Source organism: Papaver somniferum, chromosome 9, assembly GCF_003573695.1.
Source record: "Papaver somniferum cultivar HN1 chromosome 9, ASM357369v1, whole genome shotgun sequence".
NCBI lineage: Eukaryota > Viridiplantae > Streptophyta > Magnoliopsida > Ranunculales > Papaveraceae > Papaver > Papaver somniferum.
In genome coordinates, this window is record NC_039366.1 from 56,658,175 (window position 1) to 56,675,280 (window position 17,106).

Here is a 17,106-nt window from a genome sequence, read left to right on the forward strand (position 1 = left end):
CAAATAACTCATTTTCCGATAATGTTGCTTATAAAATCTATTCACATTTGAATAGGCAACTATATGCAATCGTATTAGTTTTAGGAGCAATATATTCCTTGGAGAACTTTAATGTCGGATATTGTTCGCATTTTGATGAGAGCACTGAATTGGCCAAGAAGCCAAGAACCTTTCAAAATGACTCCTCGGACATTTTCTTTAATTCAAAATATAATCACTATATTAAGGCATCTAACATCAAGGGGGTCCAACAACAGCCTTAATTAGTTTGTTACAAATTAATTTCCATTGATTTTCCTGCCATGCCCGATCAATAGTTTCGCTTCGAAATATGAAGAACCTTATCAGCTTGGTTTCTACGTTTCTCCTTGTATCTGTTTTGATTTTCAATGCAAAGACAATCACATCTCAGGAAGTAGGTAAGTTCTTATTGCCCGAAAGGCGCCCTTACTCAAATAATAAGTTGGTGTTTTTAATTTCCTTGGCTTTTTCATATCAATCTAAAAGATTTTGATGCGCATAAATTGTAGAGGATCAGAGGGAGTTTGATTATATGAGAGGTAGTGGAAGAGGGCCTGACAAATGGGGAGAAATTCATGAAGGATGGGGAGCTTGTAGTAATGGAACTTTACAATCTCCAATTGATTTGTTGCATGAAAGGGTTGAAGTTGTACATAATTTAGGCAAAATAAAGAAGCGCTACAAACCAGCCAACGCCACTCTGAAGAATAGAGGACATGATATTACGGTAAATTAATAATTCTCCAAGTACAATTGAATCTCCAATATCGAAATACTTAAGCGCTAATATATATGCAGCTTCATTGGGGAATTGGCACTGCTGGATTCATTAGAATCAACAGAACGGAGTATGCGCTCGATCAATGCCATTGGCATTCACCTTCAGAACACACTATCAATGGCAAGAGGTGGTACCTGTCAATTTTATTAATCCCTATTTCTTAATATCTAGACATGATTAGCCACGACTCAATCCTTTGTTGCCTTTGCTGTGATCAGATTTGCTCTAGAACTGCATATGGTTCATCGAAATCTTGAACAAAACAAGACGGCTGTCATAGGTGTACTGTACAAAATAGGAGGACCTGATTCGTTCCTTACAGAGGTAAAGTTCTTTGATCATCAGCTCAAGTTATTGAGCAGAATTGATATATTGTTGTGTATCGATTCATTTTCTTGTTGTGAATTTAATTAATTGAAAATGCGTCCGTGCATATTCATGATCAGCTGGAGAAGGATATTCAGAACATTTCCGACACCGATATGGAGACTCACAAGGAGATTCACATAGGAATGGTTGATCCAAGGCACATAAAAACGGCCGGCGGGAAATATTACAGATACTTGGGTTCTCTTACTACTCCACCTTGTACTGAAGGTGTCATTTGGACCATCAACAGAAGGGTATCTAAACTGTAACTAGTACATTTTTGCTGAATTAACTTAATTAATAACCATATTCTTAACTCAATTGTGTTAAATTCCTCTTCTTTTTCATTGTTAGATGAGGACTGTTTCAGAAAAACAAATGATGTTATTGAGAACAGCCGTGCACGATGTAAGTTGACATTTCGAATAAAACTTACAATGTATGAAAACGCGAAGAATCTTTAGAAAAAAATAACTAGGACTTCCATCTTACAGTTACCTACAATATAGGTTTATTATTATGCGTAGTGTGACTGATTCTCATTTTATTTTTCAGAATTCGGAGAAAAATGCAAGACCCTTGCAACCTCTTAATAAAAGGGGCATTCTCTTCTCGGGGCCAAAGCATCGCCATACACATATCTAATACTCCCTTCGTTCCTAAATATTAGGTTGATTTCTATAAATAGATGTTTCAAAAAAATAGGTCAGTTTTCTAATTGGGAAAGTCAAATGTTACTTTAGTTTTCTGGGACCACTTTTCTCTTAACTTCTTTCGATGACAAGTGTCATGTGGACCATTTCACTTCACTTCTTTTATTGACAAGTGTCATGAGGACCACTTTCAATGATTAGTTCTCTTAATTTCCTTAATTTTCTCTAAAAACAAAACCAACCTGTTAATTAGGAACGGAGGGAATAATTAAACACCACATCAAGTTTTGTTGTTGGAGCATACCCAACATGATAACTACTGTTGATAAATACCAGACCGTCAGGCATGTATGGGATTACATAAAAACGAAACGAAACGAAATCAAATCTTCTTTTTTTTTGGCAAAGAAAAACTTAATTATCATTTAGAAAATAGTTCGACATAGCGGTTACATGTCCAAATCGGCTATTAACTTGAGGCTTATACCATGTTTTAACAATGTTGGTATAATCAGAGTTCATATTACCCACATTTTTGCTCGAGCTCCCTTTAAAGTAGAATTCTTAAAAAAATCCCTTTTTACGCCATCCTTTGCAGCATTTCTGGCCACACTTTCTTTCCTTCCTCTTTCCCTTAGATCAGTACCTTCTCTACCATCTTCATTTTGAGTGTGAACATTGTTGAGAATCACATAATCAGAACTTTCCCATCCACCCCTGCTGGAACCATTATCACTGCCAATGTCACTGCTATTAACATTATTATTACTGTCTTCTTTTTCTTGAGAGAAACCCGATGCAGAACTTGTTCTTCCTTTAGACAAATTATCCAATCTATCTAGAGTTTCAAGCCAGTTCTTCATGTTTCTTTCCTCCTTAGCAGACCAAGACCAGTCCTTCTCAAAAACCATCCTAAGTCTATACATCCTTGTTAACATAGCATTCACTTCTTTACTACTACAATTGTTAACTTCGAAATATTTAAAAGCTTTAAAACAGTTACTGAAATTCATATCTAACATAAGATCCTCCATATTCATTTTTCCTACCATTTGTTCTGAGTCACCAGAGGACTCCATCAGCTTCCAAGACACTGCAACATTTTTACAGTTTATTTTAGTTAACCACTGCATTACAGGTATCAAGGCCTTTCTAATGTCTTCATTATTTACACCATTTGGTGCACTGATGCACCTAGCTCCTCTGAATTTTCCTCTGTGATCTGTAGCAAACATAATTATAAAACCATTAGGATTATTTTTGTTGTTGAAAACAGAGAAATATGCTTTCCCAGTTGTCCTTCTTCAAATCCAGACTGTTTATGCACTTTCATCTTCTTCAATGCCAAAATATGAGTCATTATCTGAAAAGCAGTATACTTATGATTTGCTTTACTTCTATTGAACATAGTTTCACACCTGGTTTTCCAAACAAACCACATAGTGATAGCACAAAGATTTTCCCAGCTAACATCATCATGAAAAGGGTACTTTTTGTTATGAAACCAAGTTCTAATCCAGTTTTTTAGAGTATTACTCTCAGTTCTCAAATTATTTGTTTTATACGACATATGTTTCCAAACATTTTTAATTTAATCACATTTCATGAATAAATGATCTAGACTTTCAACAGACCTATTACGAAGCACACAAATAGAGTTGATTTCAGGTAAAATTTTACTAATTCTTTCTCCAACAGGGAGAATATCATGTAAACATTTCCAAAGCAATAATTTAACTCTGGGCATGACCCCCATATTCCACATTCTTTTCCAAGTCCCTCTCCTAACTCCATTATTGTTTGACAAATTTTCAGAATCTAAATAAAGCTGAGTATACAAGGACTTAACTGAAAATTCCCCATTTTGGGTCAACCTCCACCTGAGCCTGTTTTTTTTGTTAACATAAATCTTAATTTTTAAGATTTTTTTGATTGTTTCATCCTCAAAACACACCTTTAGTTTATCTACATCTCAGTCAATCAACTCAGCATTGAAAAGGTCACAGACTTTAATAAAGTTATGATTCACAGAGGAATCTAAAGGTTGAACCAGATTATCTTCTTCAGGAAGCCACTTATGGATCCGGATATCAATATCCTTTCCATTGTTAACTTTCCAAAAGCTGTATTTCCTAAGATTTTGAAAACTTTTTGCAATTCCTTTCCAAAGCCACGAATCAGTGACTTTTATTTTAAAATTATCATCCAAAATGTCACCATTAGGAAGATACTTAAGCTTAAAAATGATAGCCCAAAGAGACTCAGGGTAAGACACTAACCTCCATCTTATTTTTGTTATCATCGCTTTCATTAACTAAATGTTTCTAAAACCTAAACCCCCTTCAAGTTTAGTTTTACAGATTGGTTGCCAGGCTTTCAAATACAACCCTTTAGATTTTTCGTCTTTTTTCTCCCAGAAAAAATCTCGCTGCAAAGCAGTGATTTTCTTTAAAGTATACTTCGGTATCCTAAAACAGTTCATCTGATAATTAGGTATTGTTTCAATAACATTTTTAGCTAAGACCCCTCTACCTGCACCAGATATGTTAATGCACTTCCAACCTTTCAGTCTACTCGCAATTTTTTCCACAATTGGATCAAAATAAACAATTTAAGAAGTAATTGTAAACATAGGCGATCCAAGATATTTATCATCCAATTTTATTTTCTGAACTTTTAAATTTTTTATCATAATTCTTTGAAATTTCTTTGGCACTTTACTGCTAAAGAAAATACCAGATTTCTGAAAATTTATTAGTTGACCAGATCCTACACAAAACTTAGTGAAAATGTTGAGAACATTTTTACTCTCAGTCAAATAAGCATTGCCAAATATCAGACAATCATATGCAAACAACAAATGATTTATAGGTGGCACTTTCTTGGTGATTTTGATACCATGAATGAGCCCCTTCTTCTGAGCCAACAAAAGATAACGAGAAAGTGCTTCCATACAGAGGATAAAGAGGTAAGGAGATAGAGGATCTCCTTTCCTAATTCCTCTAGTGGGGAAAAAATGTTTACCCGGAGAACCATTCAGAAGCACAGCAGAGCTAGTGGTTTCTACGCATTGTTTTATCAGATTACACCAATCAGGACCAAATACCATTTTACCTAAAACAGCCAGCAAGAATTTATATTCTACCCTATCAAACGCTTTGGACATATCTATCTTTAGACCTAAATAACCCTTTTTCCCTTTTTTCTTTTTCATTGTATGAATAATCTCATGAGCTAACACTATGTTGTCGGAAATTTGCCTATTAGGAACATACGCCGATTGAAAAGGAGAAATGAGTTTATCTAACAGAGGTTTCATGTGATTAGCAAGCAATTTAGAAATTATCATATACGTAGTATTACACAAACTTATCGGTCTAAAATGAGAGGCTTCATCTGGCATTTTGGTTTTAGGGATAAGAGAAATGAAACTGTTGTTTAACTCTTTGAGAAGGAAACCAGTAGAGAAAAATCTTTGAACCATATTGACAATATCCATGGACACTAAGTCCCAGTTTTTATGAAAAAAGACAGTTGGAAACCCATCAGGTCCAGGGGAAGATTTAGGGGCCATATTAAACACAATATTCCAAATTTCATCATATCCCGACATCTTCATGAGGGTGCAATTATCCTCATTAGTAACCATACAGGGGATAATAAAGATTAGGTTTTCATCAACCACTGGGTTGGAGGTAGCAGCCATATTAGAGAAGTGTTTAAAAAGAACTTCATTAATCATATCTCTACCTTCAATCAACAAAAGATTTTCATCTTTTAAGGCACAAATAATATTCCTAATAGTTCTAGTTCTAACAAGGCCATGAAAATACCCCGAGTTTTTGTCACCCAAACTTAACATTTTATCACCACTTTTAATTTTCAGAAAAGACTCACCTATATACCATTTTTCAACCTCTAAGCTAAGAGTTTTCAAAGTTTCAGATTTATTGGACAAGTACTGGTTATTACTAGCACACTCTAAATCATTTTTAGCTCGTTCAAGTCTTAAATGAACATTACCAAAGTTAGTTTTGTTCCACAGACTAATATTTTTCTTGGCAAAAAACAGTTTTTTAACAACCTTAAAAGCTTGGGAGCCGTCATGATGAGTTAGCTAGGAATCCTTTATAATATCAATGCATGATTCATTTTCTAACCAAGTACCAAAACACTTAAACGATTTAGCCCCTCATTCATAACCTGCTTAGTACTCAAGATAATATGACTGTGATCTGAAGCCATAACATTTAGATGAACCACCTTAGCATCTGGGAACATATCTAGCCATTCCTTGTTAGATAAACTTCTATCAAGTCTTTTCTCTATCAACTTAGTATCAACTCTGTGATTCAACCAAGTAAACGGATAACCATAAAACCCCACATCTATCAAACCTGCCTGATTAACTGCCTCAACTGATCTCTCTATCTCCAATTTATTTGTTCTTCCTACTTCTTTAGATTTTTCTTTATTTAAAGTAAAATTAAGGTCTCCAATTACCATCCAAGGATTAGTTGTAGACCTAGACATTTGAGTTAGAAAATCCCAAGTTATTTTCTTATTCTGAGAGTTTCCATAAAGACAACTAAGATCCCAATCCTTATTTATTATTTGATCATTTATGCAAACGTTGATGTAGAAACTAGACGCCTAAGTCGCGTTTATCTTGACCGTGTCTAACCAAGCTAAGGCAACACCTCCAAATTTCCCTATAGGGTCCTTAACATGTATATTTTCATATTTAACTGACCTAAACAAACTTTCGACTTAATCTGTTTAGTTTCACTCAGAAAAATCACATCCTGTTGAACAGACTTAACTAAGGCTTTAAAATGATCTCTAGTGTAGTTTTTCCCACACCCTTGACAATTCCACGACATGATTTTCATACTTCCAAATTGAATGCATTCCTTATACCAGACATAATTATGTAAATTTAATACAGCAATGTCAATCAGATAAATGAAAATTCCACTGTTCTTGTTTCCATGCAAAAATCCTTTTATACCAATAATGGATCCACTATAAACATGCTTGTCAATTTATTTAAATGAAATAAGACATGCTTGCACTCATTAACCTTTATAACATTCATGTTCTTGTAATTGCTGATGAAAGTAATAGTAATAGATGTTATCTGAGAGTGTACCTGGTTGTTGTTATGAGCAGAGAGTATCATCTCATCACTGATTCCAGCACCTTGGTTCAGGCATGGACTTGCAGGAAATTCATTGACGTAATCATTGAAAATATCGAAAGGGTCATCATGATGTTGAACATGAATACTAATCATTTGAGGATTAGCCAGAATTATATTGGAATCATCATCTTCACCATAGCGGAAAGAGGAAGAAGGAAAAAGCATATTAAGAGTAGAATCAGAGAGACTGCTAGCACAATTATCAAATTTTGAGAAGCTAGAAAATTTATTTTTGCAATAAAAATTATTTTTTAAAAAAGTCTCACTATGTAGCATAGATTTCTGATCAACCTTAGACTTTTTGCCAATTACATCCACCACAGGAGCCTTCCTTTTGTACTTCCTCTTCTTTCTTTCAGGTTCCACTAATTTTACGGAGAAATCCAAAAGATTTCCTGCTTTTAATTTGTACTCTTTAGCTTCATCTAGACGCTTGATTGCCTCCTCCAGATCCACCTTATTACCTCCTTCACAGATCACTAAATTTCCCTTAGAGTGCCCATCTTTCAACGTATATGAGATAATTTCAGGTTCCACTAGCTTTCCCTTTGATTTTGTTCCTCTCATCAGCCATTTTCTTATCTTCCAATCTTCTTGTTGTTTCTAACACCATTTGATCTGCAATGAGTGTTAACTCCCCTGAATTCATCCTCATAACTGCAGGAGGTAACCTTTCAGAAGGAGGTAAGACTTCCTCACAATCTCCATGAACAACCACTGAAACTTCCACATCAATTCATGCTATCGAATCTCTAGATTCCTCAAGTTGAAGAGCAGTGATTGTTGCTTTTCTTACCCCATGATTACTCATATCTACATGTTCACTATGACCAACATGACCAACATCCATCCAGGCTTCAGCACCATCTTCATTTGCAAGTGAGATTCATTCACCAGAACTACTTCACCTTCAAAACAAGGTTCCACTCTATGATCCAAAACCCTGCAGACCTGACAGATTCTCCGTGGCATAACATTATAGTTTACCGACACCCAAGCTTCATCATATTGAGCTTTGACTAAGACAAGTCTAGGGAGTGAACCCGTAACATTTATCTTTATTAACATTTTTACTGTCTTATGATCCTGAGACAGACCCATCGGCTCAGCTAAACCACATAATTCACCCACTGCAGAAGCCATAACTCTATACGCTGCTGGAGTTAAGAACTCATTAGGAATTCTTCACATGAAGACAATGAATATCTCATAATCCATATTGATTGAAGCACCAAATTGGAAGCCAAGAATTGGAATTTCAATTAGCACTACCAGATAACCATCCAACACCCATGGCCCATCATATTTGATTCTCATTATGTCTATTTCAGATCCAAACTTGTAGAGATGTACATTTAATGTAGCACCAAATTTATTGATACTCACTTCTCTGAACATAGGCCAATTATCCCTTACCAGTTTTCTCACTCTGCTTGTAGAAATAGTAATAGGACTACAAATTCTTCCCAACATGCTTAAATTGTAATCTTCTTTCTATTTTTCCAACACCATATGTTTATCTAGGAAGACTATAGGTTCAATAACACTTTCTATATTCAGTTTATTCTTCATATTGACAGCTAAAGTATCCACAATATCAGAGGAAGACTCAGGGTTTTGAAAAACTCTATTTAAAGATATAGAGGGAGAAGCCATAAGCTGGAAGATGACTTTGAAAATATTCTCAGGATTTAATTGATATTTATACTTGAAAAAATTAGTACCCCATATGACTATGATACCAACTAAGTTTAGACACAACCATTGAAAAAAGATCAGAATTAGGTGAAATTGGGACATGGCCCTGAGATCTGTAACAGTACTAAGAGGCATGGGTTATATCTAACAAAGATGCCAAACCTTATAAGGAGAGAAGAAAATTAAAGCATAAAACCAAACAGAAAGAGGATCAAACAGAAAGAGGATAAAATTGGAACAAGACTAAAAAATAAGGAATCAAATATAAACACAACCAAAGAGAGGAAACCAGAAACAACCAAAAATCAATCGGAAACCAAAGGGAAAAGAGAGGCAGATCAACAAAGAGGAAGGGAGATTTAACACACAAACAGGACACAGAGAGAAATAGATCACCCAATTGATACCTTCAATGATACTTCCAATCAGCCTGTAAATCACACAACCAACCACTCTACCAAACCAGTAAGGTTAGGAAATGAGAATAAGAGAGAAAACCTTACATGTACGTGATGATAACTCTCTGCTTCAACAACCAGAGAAGGAAGAATGCTCAAACCCCACACTAAAATCTCGAAGAAAGACTACTGAACCTGATAACCCTTCCCAATACACTGAAATCACTGAGAAAATTGAGAAAGAAACCTAATTTTGACCACAGTCAACGACCTAAATAATTCACCCGAAGAAACACTATTTCAGACACTCTCTCCACACTCTCTCTAACTAGATGCTTCGTCTTGAGGGATCACGAAATCAAATCAATGATTAATTTTTTAGCCGATGAAAATCTGAATTGAAGAGTTTTCTAAGTACAGGTATAATATTGGAAAAAATGTTTACCAATTATACTAGATTGATGGGCAAAAATGTTAGCATATGCTAAATTACTATTGCACCCTCACAACTATTCATGTGAATAAAAATGAGGTTAATGTGGGAACAAAATCTTCAACCACACAAACCTAGTTCGCTTATAAATACTTTGGGTATTATGATACCTAAGCAATAAAAATTCCACCACTTTCATAGAGTTGTTATTCTCTTTCTAGATAACTAGTAATCTAAAATACAAAACAAAGCTTGGATAAATTGAGCTAGATAAAGAACGTCTGAAATTCGTCTAGAAGGGGAGATAATTTTTTTCTTTTTCTTGATACACTTGCCTATAAGCAAAAACTGAGTAACACTTCTAACTATTCTATTGAAAGATTCCGCCCATATAATCTTCTCTCAACAACTGAACGACAGAGTCAAGAGGTTGACCGAACCAAGTACCATTAATTTTGTTTGCAGCTGCTGCCTTAACTAGACAATCTGCAAAAAAATTCCCTTCCATGTAATGATGCTGAAATATTACTGTCTCCAATATTTTAGCTAATTGTAGAATATCATCAACTAAGCCTTTCAAAAACCAAGGCAGAGAAAACTCTCCTTTGCAGAGTAAGATAACATAAGACGAATCACTTTCCACTTCCAATTTATGAACTCCCGTATCTTTCCAGTTGAACACCATCTCTAATTGCCCATACTTCAGCCAAATTGTTATCGTTCTTGAAATTATGCTTAGCATACCCTGCACAGAAATCACCATTGTCTTTATGAATGACTCCTCCAATGCCCGAAGAGGAGATAAATCTATGGTCGTGGTTTGTTCAATTCTTTATTAATTAGTGTTTCATTAATTGTTCATCATAAATGCTTAATTAATTTTTTCATTATAAAGTGTATTATTAATTAGTGTTTCACTAATTTCTCATGATAAATGATCCATTAATTTTTCATTATAAATGTTCCCTTGATTAATTTAATAAATATATTTTTTCTTTAATAAATAATTTATATGAAAATAAAACAATATCAATAGATAGCGGCAGTAATGGGTGGTGGAAGCTGCAGCGGTTCTTAGAAAGTGGTAGAGGCGGAAATATTAGGGGTGCAGGGCAGAGCCAAACCCAATTGTAATTGTTTTTGGTCTTTTTATCATAAAACGGGCTAATGAGTCCATTTTACACCCGTATCCAACTTGCCAAGAATTTTTTCTCCCCATTTCTCAAAATTCATCCCATGGAGGTGGGAAATTTAGCGGGAGTGAGTTACGTAGTGGTGAAAAAAATTAGTTTTATTTTGTCGCAACACGGATAACGTTATATTGTGAAAAGATGTGGTTGGTTGTTTTAGCACGATTGATAAAGGCAGGTACCATACATTTCAGGGATGATATCAAATAACATAGGACAAAATATTCATGACCGTTAGATCACCCAAATGTACCCCTGCTATCTTTGGTACCAGATCATATAAATCATGCTTCTTAATGTTAAATAAAACTGATTGCAAAAGAAAGGAGAATATAACACGGAAAAAAACATAATGGAATAAATCAATTGACGACGTAATTTTGTTCAATTTAAACATTCGAATTACGCCAAACAACCTACATGGGGTGGGTGGCAATGGCGGAGTCAGAAATTGACACCGAAGGGGCTACTTTTTAAAAGAAAAAGAAACATGTAAATTTTAGTTGACTAAACTCTGAATATAGATGAGTTAAGTACTATTCATAGGATAAAATTAAAGATTTTTATGTAGTTGTTAGAATTTTAAGGGTGTTATACCAGATTAGTCGACCCTTATTTCTCACTTAGCAACGGTGGAGAAAGAAATGGTATCAATCGGCTTTGTGGTGGTGGAGGGTATTGGCGAGTAACAATAGACTATGTTAATTCCATGATGCCACCAACCATGTAACATTATAAAATATAAAATGTGGTCGATAGTTTTAATATTAAAATAAATCCGGTTAAAACACACAACAACTAAAAAAGATATTGAGATCAATTGTCATGTTATTTAATAATTGCAGACGAATGACACGAATCAAAATCGGAACATATGAAATTATTTATTAACGAACCGTGACATTATGGAACGGATTATATTCTAGTATATACATACAATGACCTTTCGTAAATACTTACAGTTTATTATATATGTCGCTTGAATTTTTAGTGTCAAACTCATATCAACAAATCGAATTATATATGTACGTATGTCATTCCGAATTACTGCTGAATCTTGACCTGTTGACCAGATTTTTAACAAATACAAATTATCTAATTCGTATAATACTGGTACGTTTGTTGTCTCAGACTGTTCTCCGTACCCGAATTTCTAACTAAGGTCGCGAGGGCATATTGAGGCTAACTAGGACAGTTGTTCCCTCGTAATTTTAGGAAACATGTAAAATAGCCAAGAATTGTTAGATTATCCGATAAATTTTTGTATGATTTGTATGAAAATAAAAGAATATATTTATCTATGTATTTAATGAGAAAATCAATAATTTTAGGCTTGGATAATGAAAATTACTAGTTTCATACCCCCGTTAAAATATCTTACAACTTTTTCTTGTTTTTGTTCTTTTTTCTTTTCTTTTTTTCTTTTGATAAATCTCATAAAATTTCATTTATGATAAAATAGAGATTACATGTACTTCAACAACATTAACATCAAAGATCAAAATACAATTAAAAGGCATTACGAAGAGTAATTCGTGAAGAGAAATAATGAACTACCAACAAGAGTACCAACCAACCCAAAGACTGAAAGAATGGTTTTGAAGTTATAATCCAACCATTTTGATAGAACTTTTTCTTCTTGACAAAGAAATCTTCTCATAAAAATATGATAGTAGTATACCCAAAATCTTGAATCTTGATCATCCTTTTCTTTTCGAAGGCTATCTGTAAGACGGATCCTGAAGGTTCCAACATAAATGATAACTTTTTAAAGCCAAATGGATAAGAACAAACACTTGAAAATATTGGGCGCCCTATACCACATGATTGTTCCAAAGAAAATATTTCCCGCTTTGTCACTACTTTATGTAAAGAATAAATACCACCTGGTTATTCTATTTGATATATTAGTTATACCGTAGATTTTCTGTAGACAGTTCATGAAAAAGAGTGATTGTGGGAAAAATAAAGAAATATCATGATGTGTATAGATCCTATGTATAAATAGACTTAGTGAACGGGTTGATAGACAAAATTCACTCACAGAGTGTGTGAAGGAGAACATAGTAATAAATGTCATGCATTCTGTCTTTTGTAATTGATTTAGGAGTATACCGTTGTTTTAGGGTAAAATAAATAAGGTGTAAAGTGATGGGTAAACTGAAATTTTTAGTGAGAACTAGAGATCAAAATTGAACAAGACTTGCCTAAACCAATAAATCCTCATTTGAGTATAACTTCGGTCAAAATGAAGGGGAATGGTTGATCTTAGGGAGAGGAGTAGAGAAAGAATGACATCGGGTTGTGATGCATTTGTAATGTGGTATCGCTGAACTATGGTATGAAGTTCTTATATTTTCTATGAAAAACTATTATGTTAAGAATTATCTATCTAATAGTAAGAAACTCCAGGTAAAGTCGAGATAAGACTTGTCTGTATAAACCAACTGGGAATAGCCCAGTTGGTCAGGATTTGAACTCTCAAGTTATATGTTAGAGGTTCAACTCCCACGCTGATCGTATAAGAAGAAAAAAGAAAAAAAATGTCTGTATAAGGCTGAGCTTTTGTGAATAAGTTGAGGAACCTATTTATAGTATTAGTAACATGCATTGATCTCGTAGGAGGTGGAAGATGTGGAGGATTGGAAGAGTGAAGACTATGGAGAATGTGGTAAAGTCGTGTCCGCATTGTATGGAAGACTGACAGGTACACCCACTACTGCCTTCCCCCTCGCAACATTTACATGACTATGTTTCTTTTTATTACGGGTGTATCATTAAACAACAAGTCAGACCAAAATCTTAGTTAATATCCTCCATGCGACATAGTTGATGTCTTGTAATAAATTAATAGTAGAGTTAGATACTGTTTATGTTAAGTTGGTTAAGTCACAAGAGATGGTACTTGGTCAATTAGTGAAGCCAACACTCAATCTATCTCCAATTAACGCTTGAAATTATAGTAATTCTACATACATTTATGTTTAAAAGGTTTATTCTTTTAATTTAATGTACGCCGAATTTATCTTATCGAATTCATATCTGTAAAATGAATTATACATATACATATACCGTTCCGAAATACTACTTTATCTTGACTTGTTGACCTGAGTTTTGACCGTATCCATATAAAATTGGTAGATATGTCGTCCCTAACTTCTTAATGGATCCCGAATAGCGAACTAGGCTCCTAATAATTTTGAAATCTTAGTACAACTGAGTTTCTTTCAGTTCACCATACTGCTGAATTGAAAATGACTACAAGGACCCAATTAATGTCCAGTGGGAATGTCCCCCTCCTTATTATTGTAAGCTCAACACCGATGGTGCATCTAACGATCTTCAGTTTGCTGGTTGCGGTGCAGTTATTAGGAACGAACAAGGCAGATACATGAGGAGTTTAACGAAACACATATCACACAATGGCAACCGCACGACAGAGCTTTGGGAAGTTAGAGACGGTCTTAAACTGGCAAAGACTCTAAGTATCAGTAAGTTAATAATAGAGAGCGACTACATATACATAGTGAGTTTGTGCAAAAAAATAGTATGATAGTCCTTGGTTTTTTGTAAACCTTTTAGAAGATATTGATGTTTTGTCTAGTGCCTTTGATACTGTATTTTTTGTTCATCAGTACGGGGGGAAATTATGTGGCTGATGTTTTAGCCAAAAAAAACAACTAATGATAGGTTGCATGGTACTTGGTTGTATAGTCCTCCTAGATTTTTGGTTGATGTTCTGACTCAGGATGTAACGAGGAGGGCCTTCCTTAGACTTGTAAGACCCAGTTAGTTTCTTCTGTAATGAATCCCAAAAGAAGAAAAGAAAAGAAAAAACTTTGGAATCTTTAATCAAACTCGGGCAGTTGATATATCATAGTAAACCCATATCATATGTAAAAGCTTTGGAATTTGTACAAGCTTAACACTTGTAAAGCGTGCAAATGCCTAGTAAATGCATATCATATGTATATAATTTGGAAACAAGGACTTCACTGAATATCTCCGCGAGATATCAAGGTTCACCTGAAACAAGATCGAGACCCCAAATCCCCTACAATGCGTCAGAGAGGCTTTCATGGTGTAATAATCCTAGGGAAAACATTGACAATTTTTTTATTCTCTTTCTCCTAAATCCTCTCCATAACCGTTTTTTCCAAAAATCTATCTGAATCTAGGTTTTTTTCCCTTTCAATCTTCTTTTTAAAACCTAGATTTACTAGGATTGAATCTAATATATCAGATTTTCCTAGTAAATTTGGGTTTGTAATTGTATAATTATTTTTCTTGTTTTCAATAAAAATCACTTTATGATTTAGGTATTAGAATTTATTTTTTAGTTTGTATTCTTCTGTATACAATGGTTATTTCATGCCTTGTAAAAACTTCAATTCTAGACGTCTCTTGACTAGTCTAATAGCGTTGACGAGCTTGAGGGTCTTTACATAAAACTAATTGAAACAACATCCTATTGAAGTCTCAAGAATTGAGATTTGAAATCAGTTACACAAGATACTGTTTTTTAGATTGACATGAATCATCATAACTAATCAATTTTAAATTTTCTTATACCTTACAGTTAATCGGCTGCAACACAAACTTACTTCTGCTAAACAAAATGAACGGAAACCCTAAGTAGTTATTCAACAAACGAACCCTACAAAAACGATGTAAATTCTGATCAGAACCTTAAAGGACCATCAAGAGTTTCCATAACGAGCCTAATTAAAACTCTTTTACTGAAAACCTTTTCTTGCAAACTTACCGACCAAATCAATACTCTTTCATCACAACAACCACCTATTTATCGATCAAAAAAAGATCAACGTCCCTGTGCTAGCTCTTGATTGAGCTGAATGAAGTAATGCCTGAAAATTGGAAAACTCTGATCTCCAATAACCCAAATCAATCATGCCTGAAAACCAGATCCCATATCAAAACAGTGGATTTAAGAATCTAATTATGTATGTACGACCCCAAGTCTATGTTTTGTTGGGGGTGAGTTATTCAAACAGAAAAATGGAATACTATTATGTTAAGTTGTGGTATTTTGTGTTTCGTTAACTTCTATTGTGGTACCAAAAGTCATTGGCCCCAACCAAACTTGACATACCAACGCTTGGTGGGTTCAACCGAGCTATGCTCTAACAGTAAAGTTCAAAATACTAGGTGAAAAGTATTCTTTGGTAACATACCAGAAGAATTTTATAGTATTCCGACGTATCCCGACCAAGAGGTCTTACATTTTTTGGATCAATATAGGTCACCATCTAAGGAATAAATGAAAAGAAAAGAAAATTAAATTAGTTCCAAAAAAATAAAAATACTATGCCTGACCACAGTTCCGGCATGCTCGACCACATTTCCTGCATGCCGGAACTGAAGACCAAATTTGAAACGTTTCTGACATAATAATTTCATTGGAAATCAACTCCGCAAGCTAGTTAGCCAGCATGCTCGTTACCTATATTTCCACGCTGGTACACTGTGCCGACGTGATCGATAATTAACGAACCACGCCGATATTTCAGTTTGAAAGTCACTGCTTCCTATATGTTTTTCTTGAGGTACCAGCATGGTAACTTCAGTATTGTACCATGCCGGTAGCATATTCCTTGGAATATTCTGTGGCAGGTAAAAAATAACTTTTCTACCGACATAGTTTTTTGGTTGGAGACAATACCGACATACATTTCAAAATGGGGGATATTATTGGCCGGTATGGGTGTACTATGAATACCATGCCGATGTGGTTGATGTCGGCATTGTATTCATACTACGTTCATACCGACACAGAGCTTTTTCAGCAACAAAAATGGTGAATTCAAAAAGAGAAAAAAAACAAATTTTCAACACTAGCACCTGTACCTAAGTATTTGGAGTGATTGTATGTTGAACTTGTTTACTTTTTTGGGTTAGTTCTTCACGAAACACTTCATGCTCATAAAAATCACGATCTAAGGGTGTTTGTTCCAATTGTGAATTGTTATCATTAGCTGAAGATTCAAGATATACTTCTTGTTGTAGTTGAGCTATAGATTCAGCAGCAATCTCTCTTCACTATCATCCACCATTTTCACCAAAAAAAACTTCTCTCTCAAGTTTTTTCCCCTTTCTACTCTCACCTTACCCAAATAATAATACACATTATCAAATAATCTTATAAATTTCTTAATTATAATTAAACAATAAACTGACTAATGAGGGATAAATTATCAATTAATTAAAATATATAGATAACGGATGACCCTGATTTGATATTTAAATCCCGCCTATCCCTTCCCTTTATCCAAAAAAAAATAAATCGCGCGTTCCAAGAAAAGGGTTGTGCGATATTAAACCCTTGAAAAACCCTCACTC

The 17,106-nt window shown here is 34.4% G+C and overlaps 1 protein-coding gene across 1 annotated transcript; it reads left to right on the plus strand.

Annotated features, from left to right (window-relative positions):
• Positions 1-258: 258 nt before the first annotated feature.
• On the plus strand, positions 259-1,927 carry LOC113313759 (alpha carbonic anhydrase 7-like). Its single transcript, XM_026562549.1, has 7 exons — positions 259-419; positions 531-748; positions 820-929; positions 1,021-1,126; positions 1,249-1,425; positions 1,526-1,579; positions 1,727-1,927. Exons 1-7 carry the CDS (start codon positions 332-334, stop codon positions 1,814-1,816), a joined length of 843 nt encoding a protein of 280 aa, XP_026418334.1. The 5' UTR covers positions 259-331; the 3' UTR covers positions 1,817-1,927.
• The last annotated feature ends 15,179 nt before the right edge of the window (positions 1,928-17,106 follow it).

Excerpts from the sequence above, each read along its gene's own strand:
- LOC113313759 (XM_026562549.1), top strand. The coding sequence starts at position 332 with ATGAAGAACCTTATCAGCTTGGTTTCTACGTTTCTCCTTGTATCTGTT. Across the intron at positions 749-819 it reads ATAGAGGACATGATATTACG|CTTCATTGGGGAATTGGCAC; the intron begins GTAAATTAATAA and ends ATATATATGCAG. Across the intron at positions 930-1,020 it reads CACACTATCAATGGCAAGAG|ATTTGCTCTAGAACTGCATA; the intron begins GTGGTACCTGTC and ends TGCTGTGATCAG.